The sequence below is a fragment of the Sminthopsis crassicaudata genome, chromosome 1 (assembly GCF_048593235.1).
Source record: "Sminthopsis crassicaudata isolate SCR6 chromosome 1, ASM4859323v1, whole genome shotgun sequence".
Lineage (NCBI taxonomy): Eukaryota > Metazoa > Chordata > Mammalia > Dasyuromorphia > Dasyuridae > Sminthopsis > Sminthopsis crassicaudata.
In genome coordinates this window covers 442,285,464-442,298,499 of record NC_133617.1, presented here as the reverse complement: position 1 = coordinate 442,298,499, position 13,036 = coordinate 442,285,464, and the positions used below count along the sequence as shown (strand labels likewise).

The window sequence follows — 13,036 nt, the reverse complement described above, 5'->3', positions numbered from 1 at the left end:
GGGAAAGGGACCTGTATGTGCCAAAATGTTTGTGGCAGCCCTTTTTTTTAGTGGCTAGAAAATGGAAAATGAATCAATACCCATCAATTGGAGAATGGTTGGGTAAATTGTGGTATGTGAATGTTATGGAATATTATTGTTCTATAAGAAATGACCAGCAGGATTATTTCAGAAAGGCCTGGAGAGACTTACATGAACTGATGCTGAGTGAAATGAGCAGGACCAGGAGATCATTATACACTTTAACAATACCATATGATGATCAATTCTGATATATGTGGCTCTCTTCAACAATGAGATGAATCAAATTAGTTCCATTTGTTCAATAATGAAAAGAACCAGTACACCTGGCAAAAAAACTATTGGAAATGAGTGTGAACCACAACATAGCATTTCCACTCCTTCTGTTTTTGTCAGCTTGCATTTTTTATTTCCTTCTCAGGTTATTTTTACCTTATTTCTAAGTCCGATTTTTCTTGTGCAACAAAATAATTGTATGTAGACATATTTTGTATTTAACATAGACGTTAACATATTTAACACATGTATTGATCTACCTGCCATCTAGTGGAGGGGGTGGAGGGAAGGAGGGGAAAAGTTGGAACAGAAGGTTTTGCAAGGGTCAATGCTGAAAAATTACCCATGCATACATCTTGTAAATAAAAAGCTATAATTTTTTTTAATTACAAAAAAAATTTAAAATATATTTAAAAAACAAAAAAGAATTTACCTACATCAGGTGCGGGTGCTCACCAAGGGATCTGGCTATTAACACCAAGATTGGATTTTGCCTTAGTTTTAAAAGATAAAACTTTACAACTATGCAAACCAAGTCAGTAATCAATTGAAATGAATTTTATTTTTAATAAGAAATATCAAATATATTTCGTTCATTCTGACTTATGCCTAGATAAGATATTGTGCCTACCTGACCAGTAGCTGAGTTTGGGGGAATTGTTGCCAGTGGCTTTTATCTTGAGTGCACATGCGTGTACACACACACACACACACACACACACACACACACACACACACACATACACAGCTGCTTCCCACTAAGCCAGTGTATTTAAACCAAACATCTTCATCTTTCCTCAAGCAACTAGCTCTTATCAAAATAATAAATGAAATATATGCTTAGAAAAATATGCAAAAACTTCCCATACTTGAGCAAAATTGGGAATTCTGTTATCTGATAACATCTTGCTCCAGTCTAATGAAATTCATTCTGTGCTCAGTCACGTTCAGAAATTAGATTTTGGACCACAGAGGTCCTTACATTTTGTGAGTCATGGACCCTTTGAGGTAATCTTGTGAAGCCTATGGACTCTTCTCAAAATCATCTTTTTAAATGCATTTTTAAAAAAAATACATAGGATCACAATGAAAACCAATTATATCAAAATATCTTCTTTTCCCAAAACATACCCCTGCCAGAGGACATAGTGGTCTTCTGTATAAATGTCACAATTCTTTAAGATCATATTCTTTATAAAAGCTTATGGTATTCCACTGACAAAAAAAAGGCACAACTTCTTTCCCAACCAGTAACCCCCACATTCCAACTCCTTAGAATGTTTTGTTTCAAGTTTTTTTTCTTTTTTTACCCTTTCTTTTTCAAGAGGGTACCAGCAACCCCTGATTTTATTTTTTTCCATCTTTTCCAACTGTTTGTCTTTTCTTATGCCACTCACCAAAATGTCTTCTGCATTTCTATAGAACTCCAGTTCTTGTTCCAGTTTCCAGGACCAGAAGATCGCTAGTATGTTTGACCTGTCTCCTGATTACCGCCAGCAGCACTTCCTGACAGGTCTTCTCTTCACTGAATTGGCTGCTGTACTTGATGCTGAGGGAGAAGGGTATGTGTTTGATCTTTTTTTCAGTGAAAGTAAGAGATGTGTGAAGTAAATGTGTACATATGTAGGAGTTGGCATGGATTGGGACAGCCCCAATATTTAATTTTTAAAAAACTAAAGTGTGGAAATTCCAATCCCTTTGCAGGTCAGTATCTTCCCTGCAACTTATCATCTGAAAAGGCTGTTTAGACTAGAACTCTAAAACCAGTAACTTCAGATTTCTTTCTCAGCCTTAAGCAAACACTTTCCCATAATCTCAGCAAAAATAATTCTCTTATGGCATTAGTTTCTTATCCTTTTTTGAGTTAAGGAATACTAGGCTGGGGAAATCTACAAACTCTACTTCAGAATAATTATTATTTTTTTTTTTTTCTGAGTCTGGGGTTAACTGACTTGCCCAGGGTCACATAGCTAGGAAGTGTTAAGTGTCTGAGACCAGATTTGAACTCAGATTCTCCTGCATTCAGGCTGGTGCTCTATCCACTGCGCCACCTTGCTGCCCCTACTTCAGAGTAATTATGACCTAAAATAAAATATATAGGATTACAGAGAAACCCAATATTTAAAAAAGTTATCCCAAAAAATCAAACCTTTTTTAAAATAACAAATTCAAAAACCCTAAAAGAAGAATTCTTGCTTTGTATATAACTAAACTTGCCCTAACAGCCCAGATTTCCCTTGATGACAAGATGCCTTAGAAAGGCCTCTTTGAGGGGCAGCTAGGTGGTACAGTGGATAGAGCACCAGCCTTGAATTCAGGAGGACCGGAGTTCAAATCTGGTCTCAGACACTTAACACTTCCTAGCTGTGTGACCCTGGGCAAGTCACTTAGTACCAGCCTGGGGGGGGGGGGAAGGCATCTTTGAGGCAAAGAGAAATTTCATTTGCAAATTCTTGCCATTTTGAGGTAGCTCAATCTGTGCCTAATTTTCTTTATGCCTAAATCTCTTTTATGACAATACTTCTGTAGATTAAATAATCTTTAATGTTTACTTTGACAACAATTTCCATTTTCCCTCTGATCAGGTGGTACCTGTGGTACCTGTAGAGAAAGAAACCTAGACATTTCTTTCTACTTCATAAGGTTACTCACTCTTATAAAATTGTTACTGCTTATATAACCCAAAACATGCTAGGGCAACATGAGGGGTCACTTTGTCATAATATATAATATGTTGGTTACATCCTTCAAATAAACACATCTCCTGGAGAAGGAACCAAAATGTCTCTTCTTGACAAAACAATAATCCTTCATTGCTGGATTTGTTATATAGCCTCCTTGGAAGTCATTAGAGAAACTGTTGCCATGTCATAATATAAAACATTAGCAAAATTATATTTTTTTCAGATTGCTTTAGTATATTATTTAGTCTTTATCTTTTTCTTCTGCCTTTTTCTTTCCTTTTTTTCTTCTTTCATCCCTAAACTGTACCCCTCCATCTATACACATAATATTATTAATAGTCTTATCAAGACCTACCTATCCTACTGAAAGAATTCTTGAGAATCAACTCCACACTTGAAATTCTGGCTTAAATTTCCTGTGCTCTTCCCCATACTTCCCTTTTCTGCATAGGGCACTGATTTCTATGCCAGCTTATTTATATTACTATCTTGGTGCCACAGAGTAATCCATCAATTAATTTGTTAAGTATAAGTACCAATATGCCTTTTGAAAATTTGATCTACAATAACAATAGGTAGGAAACAACTAGCTAGATGGCACAGTAGATAGAGTGATGCATCTCATTTTGATGAATTCAAATCTGGCCTCAGATTCTTACTAGCTGTGTGACTCTGAACAAATCATTTAACTCTGTTTGTCTCAGTTTTATCATCTTTAAAATTATATGGAGAAGAAAATGGCAAGCAACCCCAGTATCTTACCCCAATGGGATCACAAAATACGGTACAAATAAAATAATTGAATAGCAACAATAATAGCTCACAATAAAATCTCTTAAAGTTTGCAGAATATCTTAAATATATTTTCTTTTTAAAAAATTTTTATTATAGCTGTTTATATACAAAACATATTCATGGGTAATTTTCCAACACTGACCCTTGCAAAAACTTCTGTTTCAACTTTTCCCCTCCTTTCCTCCACCCTCTCCCCTAGATGGCAGGTAGTCCCACACATGTCAAATATGTTAAAATATGTTACATATATTTTCTTATTTGATCCTTTGATCACAGCAGCCCTATGAGATAGGTACACTATTGTCCACCCTCATTTTTACAAATAAAGAAATATAATTTGATTTATCCAATGTTACGCATCTAGTGTCTGAGATAGGATTCAAAGCTAGATTATTCTATGTCCAAGTTCAGTACATTGAGATTTTCTCAGAGATGTTAAATATTTTTTTCAAGAATCATATACCTAGTAAGTATCTGAGATAGAGTGGGGAAGCCAATTCTTCCTGCCTGAATCCAGGAATCTATGCATTTTGCTATTCTGCTTAGTATCTATGGTCTGATTGTTATTTGGTTGGGTTTTTAAAAATCTGCTTGTTTTTGCTTTTATAAAAGGATCAAAACCATGCATTTGTTTGCTTTCTTGTATCCTTTTATGTTTTGGCTATCTCTTCCACTGAGTCTTTGCATCTCTCTTGCTAACAGAATCACTAAAGTGCAGAGGAAAGCCATTAGTGCCATCCATGGCCTACTGAGCTCTCATGACCTGGACCCCCGTTGCTCTAAACCAGAAGTCAAAGTCAAAGTAGCTGCCCTTTATCTCCCTCTGGTTGGTATAATTATGGATGCTTTGCCACAGCTCTATGATTTCACAGGTAATGAATGATGTCTTCTCTTTCTTTATTTGGCACTTGAGGGCCCCTCTCTAACTATACCATACAAGAACACATGATGGTGTGGATGAAGTCACTGTAATTAATTCAAATACTGATTTCATTTACCTGAATTATTGTTTTCCAGACCACAAACAAGAACTTCTAATATTTACTTCATGAATGTTAAAAAATTGCTACATGTGTGTGTGAGTGCAGGAACTGACTTTTTTATTGACCTGGCTATTTCATCTGTGGGAAAATGTTCTGCTTCCCCCAAAAATATAAACATATTTTGCATGAAAACAAAGAAATTGTTTTGAACACAGATTCACAAATTCTACCATCAGAATGCAGTGGGGAAAATCCTTGTGGGGAAAAGTGGAGAACCTTAATCCAAATTCTTACCTTGCTACAAAATATCTAGGAGATTTTGGCCAAGTCATTTAACCTATTTGGGGCTCAATTTCTTCATCTGTAAACAGGAGAAGGTTGTACTGAATGATGTCTAAATTCTAATCCAATAATGATCTATGACCTAATTTATGCCTCCATGAGCCAAATTCTTCTTCCAGGTAGGAAGAGCAACAAAAGGTCATTTGCAATAAAAATAGAGCCATGTCCTAGGAAATGCGTTAGAGTAAGGTTTCCAAACTGATTTTGATGAGGTATAACCAAATGTTGAGGTCTAGCTAAGGGATACCTAAATAAAATTAGGATTAATTAAGGTCTAGTGGCAGGTTTGGGGTACAGGGAGTCAAACGGAGCTCCCCTGCAACCCCTTTGGATTTGGCGCAAGGATACAAAGTTAAATGAGGTCTAGTGGTGGCACAAGTCCCCTGTAAATGAATTTACAGGCCCGAAAACCTAGATTGATAAAAAGAGGTTTATTGTAGGGTTTGGAAGTAAGGTTAAAGTCTGGTTAGTAAAAGGTATTAGAGGAAGAAATACACCAAAAGCGGTGGACAGAGAGTCTGTGATGCAAATCATAGTGCTTGCATGTTTTAACTCTCTGCTGAGAGATGATTCTAGCTTGTCTCTTTTATTTGCTTGTGCCATGTTCTTGGCGGGCTTTTCAGATAAGGAAGAAACTGTTTGTTGGGGGTTGGGGAATCCTGAGCAGATAGTGGGGGCTAAAAACCCAAGCCAGCTCAGATCCAGTGGGGGCTGGGCCCGGATTTTCAAAAGGGTGCTTTTTGACCAGAATTTGTGAATCAAAGGTCAGTCCCAAAGGAAGTTGGAGATCAGAAAAGGAATCTTAAAGGGGGATATGCCTGTATCATTTTCTGATCCTAACACTTCCGCTGACTGAGCAATTAGGGTGACCTAGGGCAAAGCACTTTATCTGTCTAGGTCTCAGTTTCCTCTTTTGTCAAATGAATGGACAGAAAGTAAAGATCAAAATTCATTCCAAGGAGTACTCATACTATTAGATAGGACTAGATTTGTAATATCAATGAAAAAGGGAACTGCCAGATGAAAAATTTCTGTCTACCAAAAAAGATCAGTACCTCCTTTGCCAGGCAGAAAGTTAGAATGTTGCCTATAGCAGAGATGTCAAATTTGAATCCAAAGGGCCAATGTGACACACCCCAGCTGCCGAAACCTAATCAAAATGTGATTGGGAAATATTTAACAACACAAGCTTTTTTTTTTTTTTTTTTTTTTTTTTTTTTACTGTAATAAAACAAATAATATCATAGCTTAAAACTAAGTCAATATACAGCCAGCAGGGATTCCTATGTACATGTGAGGGATAGAAAATCCTATCCAAAAATGAGTACTCAGAGATCACTCATAGAAAAGCAGAATTATTTATTAGAATCTCGAGAAGTGGACCCCATCCTGGTCTGTGAGCCAAATTCACAGCAGGAGAGAGCCACTCCCTTGAAAATGTCCATAGCTTTTATACATTTCAGACAAAGAACCTCCAAAATCCCACCGTCCAGATGTTATGATTGGTCATATAAATCTGTCTTCCCTTATTTGGTCAGTGGAATGTAGTAGACAAGGTGATATACAGCCTCTTCGGCCATGTATATGTTTTTAATCCCTTCTTTGGACAATGGAATGTAGCCTAGGCCTTCACATGACTGGGGCCTATAGGCCTGATTTATGTTAGCTAACAGTCTCTGATCAATATGTGCTTAATTTGTAAGTTCTTCACCATATCTTACTCCACACATACAGATTATCAATCCTGTTTCTATTTGAGTTTGATACCAAGAGCCTAGAGCACTGGGAGTCATTTGTCAGAGGTCCCAACATCTGTATGTATCAAAGGCAGGATTAGAATCCAGTTTTTTCTAGCCTTCAAAGCCAACTGTCTTTCCACTGTGGTGCACTGCCTTTCAGAGAGAGATGATAAAAATATGTGTGGCATTCAACCTAATTCAACAAACATTTACTAAAAACCTAACTTCACTTTGAAAGGTTCTACGTACTGGGTTGGTTGACAATAAAAACAAACTGATACCACAGGTGATTGACAAGATAGGGGAAGTTAATTGCCCACCTTAGAGTAAGAGATGCTATAAGAAAAAAGGGTTTGGGAAAGTAGATTGTGAGCAGAATGTGAAGTCCATCAATACCAATCAAAGACTTTTTATTTTTGTCTGATGGACAATTTAAGAGTCACTAATCTAAGTTGTCTCCCTAATGTAAATTTATTTGGATGAATATGCAGAGGTTACAGGCCACAAGTAACTGCAGTTTTCTTCCCTCTAGACTAGATAATGTCCAAAGCCTCTTCCTTCCAGCTCTAAAATTTTATGATTTCATGTATCTAAATATACTTTGGACATTCGTATCTTTTTTCATTTGGAAATTTGGAGGCAAGAGATCACCTTTTCCTTAGATCCATAAGCCACTCTATCAGGAAAAGGTACATGATGGTAGCACACATTTTTATTATCTTTAAGACTTATTATCTCATCTGACTCTTAACAACAATTCTGTGAGGTTGGTATGTATACATCACCCATTTTATAGATAAAGAAACTGGGGCCCAGAAGGATTAAGTCACTTGCCCAAGGTGGTACAACCAGTAAATCTCTGAGAAAGGATTTGAATGTAAGATACTGACAAAAGGCAGAGCCAAGGTGCCTCAGAACAAAGCAGCAATAGTTTTCCTATTTTGAAAGGTGAATAAATTTTCATTTACTTTTAATAGAATAAACAAGCATTTCCATAACACAGTGTGATAGTAATAATAATAAAGCACATGAGATTGCAAATCTATTATATATACAACTTACTATTCATTTTAAATATATAATAAATTGATCATGTAAATACTTCTTTTTTTCCTTTTTTTTTCCTTTCCTTCCCTCTCCTTGCCCTGGAGATGGCTACCATTGGGGGGGGGGGGAGGTGTGATCAGTCTATACATATTTCTCTGTATCAGCACTTTCTCTGGATACAGATAGTATGTTCCTTTGTAATTAATTTGAGTATTTCTAACACTCAAAATGAAAAATTCACTCAAAGTTATTCTTTAAAAATATTTCTGTTAAGAATAAAATTTTAATTTTTTAAAAAGATGAATGATTCTAGTTACTCCATAGTGATTCTCCATCTTCCCTTCTATCCAAAGACAAACTGTACAGATTATCATGGCATCCAATTGGCTAGTTGGAGACCTCTTTGATTCTAGAGAATGTCTGTTTACAAACAGATAGAGGAAAAGAATACAGAAATCCTTGAAGCCAATATTATAAAGTCTCATCAGAGTTGCTCTGCCTTATCCCTCCATGAAGTTATATTTAACTTAATTGCTTTGGAATTTTAGCTTCTTTCTTTTTAGGTCTGAAAAATGGATTGGCTCAGCTTTAGCTTGAAATGCATACAAATAAAACATTTCCACAGAAATAATTTTATCACTTTTAAACAATTACTGCAGAGCCTTTAGCTGAACTATGATTTTTTTCAGTCATTACTTTTAAGTTCTGCAGTAACCTCCCTTCCCAGTAAACAGAGCCAATTGTCTTGATGTGTATATCTTAACACTGGAGTTCAGTGACTGGAGGAAACAGTGAGGCTGATGATTTTATGCCCCTCTATCTCATTTAAATTCAACTCACCTGGCTTCTAACAGTCAAGTTTGGACTAGTGTTTAAAAATTACAGAAGTAGATGACATGCATTTCTAGAGATCCTAGCTTACTTATGGTAAATGTGTCCATTGTTCCATTAAGAACTATTCAGATTTTTTGATTGTGAATCAATTTTCCCAAAAGTGGAGTACATTCCTTCAGAACACATCACTCCCAAATTTTATAGGTAATTGTTTAATTGTTTTCTTGGGTGAATCACAATGGAAATAATCTTTCAATGGAGTTTGAGCCTTTTAAAACTCAAATGTGTCAAGTGAAGTGTTCCCCAAATATAAATTAAACTCAGAAGTTATTATATAGCTGTCAAAATGAAAAATTGTAATGACTTATCTGTAAGTGAATAATATTGATAAGGTTTAGATTTAGGAACCCAAAATGAGATTAGGGTTTCTGGTGGTCAGGGAGTTAAGATCTAGTGGCAGGTTTGGAGTTCAGGGAACCAAATGGAGAGGTTTGGCTCCCCTGCAACCCTTTGGGATTCAGTGCAAGGATAGGGAATTTTGGGGACTCCCTTCTGGCAGTGCAGAAGTTCTCTGTAAAAGAATGTACAGACCCAAAAACCTAAATTGATAAAAGGTTTATTATGAGGATTGGAAGTAAGGTTAGAAATCTTGACAGAGAGGCATAAAGTCTGGTTAGGGAAATAGATGAGGATAAAGAGAAGATAACACTGGAAAAGAATATTATTCCAGCGGACAGAAGTTTCCTTGGCATAGCATGGCATGTTTGGAACCTTTGCAAAGAGAGGGTTTTAGTTTGGCTCTTTTATAATGGGATCTTTAGTTGAAGAGAACTCGTGGGTGGAGTCCCAAGTTGGCTCATAGCTGAGTTTCAGCTTGAGCTGGAATTTTAATTGAATTCAGTGAGTTTCAGAACTGAGCCAACCCCACCACAAGGATGAAACTGTTTGTCCCTCTGGGCAGGGTCCCTCACTGAGGCAGAGTTGAAGGGGATTTTCTCCTTTAAGGATTTTAGAGTTTCAGGGTCCCCTCTTCAATATCAGATTCTAGATTTGAAGTCAAGAAGACTTGAGGTCCCATACTTACACATATTTTTCCTCTTCTATAAAATGAGTGTACCTGACTAGATGACCCCAGAGATCTTTTACAGTTCTAGAATTATAATCTATGCTAAATCATGTATATTTGATGTACCTTAGAAATTCACTAGGATTTATCTACCAAGTTAAAGATGAATAGAACTTTGCATTAAAGGAGGGGATTCTCATGCCAAGAGTTCCCTGTATTGCTTGCATGCAGATAGAAAAGAATACAGAAATCCTTGAAGCCAACATTACAGAGTTCCATACCAGTCTGCCACCACCTCCTACAGTTATTTTTAATTTAATTGCTTTAGAATTTTACCTTCCTTTTTTTTTAGGTCCTAAAAATGAACTTTTAGCTTGAAACTCATCGTGTTGTTTGTCTTTGTGATCCATTTTGGGGTTTTCTTGACAAAGACACTGAAGTGATTTGTTATTGCCTTCTCTAGCTCATTTTACAGATAAGAAAACTGAGGCAAACAGAATTAAGGGACTTTCCCAGGTCACACAGCTAAGAAGTGTCTGAAGTCAGATTTGAACTCAGGAAGATAAGTCTTCCTGATTCCAGGAGAGGGAACTCTATTAAGTGTGCCACCTAGCTGCAATATCAATATCAATATTGATACTGATTGTGAGAAATAATTGTTCAGAAGTGATACAATTATTTCACTTGCAGTTATCTGCCTTTCATTTTATGCTTTGTATGAGTTTCAAGGGACAACGAGGTGGCACAATGAATAGTGCCAGGCCTGAAGTCAAGAAGACTCATCTTCCTGAACTTAAATATGACCTTAGATACTTACTAAGTATGATCCTGGGCAAGTCATTTAGCCCTGATTGCCTCAATTTCCTCATGTGCAAAGTGAGCTGAAGAAGGAAAAGGCAAACTACTCCAGAATCTTTTCCATGATAATCCCAAATAGAGTCATGGAGAGTTGGACAGGATTAAAAACAATGAACAGCAACAACCAATACATTCCTGAAAAGGAAATATGACTCTAAAAACTGAGAGAGGTTCTGTTAGCTTTCTTATCTAAAAAATTATAGTGTTAGACTAGAAAGTTTCTAAAGTCCCTTTCTATCTAAGTCTATCATCATATGATCTTTACTTTTGATCTCACAAGGCGCAAGCAATTTTTAAAAATTTTATGAAGGTCAATTTTCACATTTTCAAGAATTACTTCTATCCTAATTCTTTTTTTGATTTTTTAATCTCCTTTTTAAATCTGATTGCCTCTTCTTATTTATGGCAATAGATTAAAAGAATGATACAAGTCCTAACTAAATTATTTCCCAGACTCTACTGACACATAGGCATCAAAATCAAGCCCATGGAATTTAGTTTTTGTGGAAGTAAATTTTGTACAATAGATTTAAGAAACTATTTGCAAATGTAAATAATATTAAATAATAAATAATGTAAATAAACTAATGTTTATTAATAGTTAACTTGACTGGGGCAGCTAGGTGGCGCAGTGGATAGAGCACCAGCCCTGAATTCAGGAGGACCCAGTTCAAATCTGGTCTCAGACACTTAATACTTCCTAGCTGTGTGACCCTGGGCAAGTCACTTAACCCCAGCCTCAGGGGAAAAAAAAATAAAAAGTTAACTTGACTGATGATATTTTAAAATGCAGTTTCAGATGTTCGTGGTGGGAAAAGTCGTCCAACTAATCCAGATGAAGAACAAGAAGGTGGAAGTCCAATTAATCAAAGTGTGGCACTGGCCATTGCAGGGAATAATTTCAACCTCTTGAAGATGTCTGGAGCATCTCTCTCTTCTTTGGTATACATTCTCATGAATTTCACTAGTTTGATCTTCATGTATATTCAGTATTTCTTTTATAATATACATAATATTCCCTCATATGTGTAACAAAGGCAGAATTTATAGGTAATAAGAATTGTAAACTTTGAGTTGGGAAGCCCCTATTCCTTAGACCTATTAAATTGTAGACAAGTTATGATCCATGATGGTAGAAGGACATTTTTATTCCAGGAATTCTCCCACACTTACAGAATAATAACTTCTTTAAATCCTCCAATGAAGATTTCACTTCTCTTGCTCTATGCTAGAGGGAATAATAAAGAATCATAGGGAGTCCAGACCATACCCCCCAGACCAGTGGGACAAATAGGAAGGTCAAACAATCTAAAACTAGCAAGGATAACAGTAAAACTGATGAGGTTTAGGTTTTGAGAGTCCCTCTCATAAGGAATCAAATGATAAGGTCTTAGATTTAGGGAACTAAAATGAGATTAGGATTTCTGGTGGTCAGGGAGTTAAATGATAAGGTCTAATAGCAGGTTTGGGGTTCAGGGAACCAAATGGAGAGGTTTGACTCCCCTGAAACCTCTTGGGATTGGGTGCAAGGATAAGGAGTTTGGGGGAACTTTCTTCTGGTGGTGCAGAGATTATCTGTAAAGGAATTTACAGACCTAAAAACCTAGATTGATTGAAGGTTTATTATAAGGATTGGGAAGTAAGGTTAGAAATCCTGACAGAGATGCATAAGGGAAATAGGTGAAGATAAAGAGAGGATAACTCTGGAAAAGAATATTATTCCAGCAGGCAGAGGTTTCCTTGGCATAGCATGGTATGTTTAGAATTTCTGCAAAGAGAGGATTTTAGTTTGGCTCTTTTATAATAGGAGCTTTGGCTACAAGCTGAAGGGGGCTAATGCGTGGAGTCCCAAAGTAGCTCATCTACTGGTTTCAGCTTGAGCTGGAATTTGAATAGAATAAGTTTCTTGAATAGAGTTGGAATTCTTTTGCTAGATAACAGAGTGAAACTGTCTTGTTTCCCATGGGGAGAGGGGTCTCTCAGTGAGGCAGAGTTAAAGGAGATTTTTCTCCTTCAGGGAGTTTTAGAGTTTCGGGATCCCCTTCTTTTTTTTTTTTTTTTTTTTTTTTTGAGGCTGGAGTTAAGTGACTTGCCCAGGGTCACACAGCTAGGAAGTGTTAAGTGTCTGAGACCAGATTTGAACTCAGGTCCTCCTGAATTCAGGGTTGGTGCTCTATCCATTGCTCCACCTAGCTGCCCTCTTGGGGTCTCCTTCTTCAAAACCAAAGGATGAAACAACTAGCTCATGATCAAGCATGTTCCTTCAGAGTAAGAAAAGTTCAAAATACTATATACCCTGCCTTCTATTGGGTGCCTCAGAATCAAGGATCAGCCTGTGAAAACACCCAAAGAACTCAGACCCTAGCAGTTGTGGGACCAAAGGTAGTTTTA

The 13,036-nt window shown here is 36.7% G+C and overlaps 1 protein-coding gene across 1 annotated transcript in view; it reads left to right on the top strand.

Moving 5' to 3' along the window:
* Window positions 1-13,036, top strand: part of DOCK8 (dedicator of cytokinesis 8) — a 324,685-nt gene that overhangs the window by 250,228 nt on the left and 61,421 nt on the right. Inside the window, 3 exon segments of the mRNA XM_074280659.1 lie at window positions 1,720-1,859; window positions 4,479-4,648; window positions 11,439-11,587. Of these exon segments, the coding sequence (XP_074136760.1) occupies window positions 1,720-1,859; window positions 4,479-4,648; window positions 11,439-11,587 (459 nt within the window).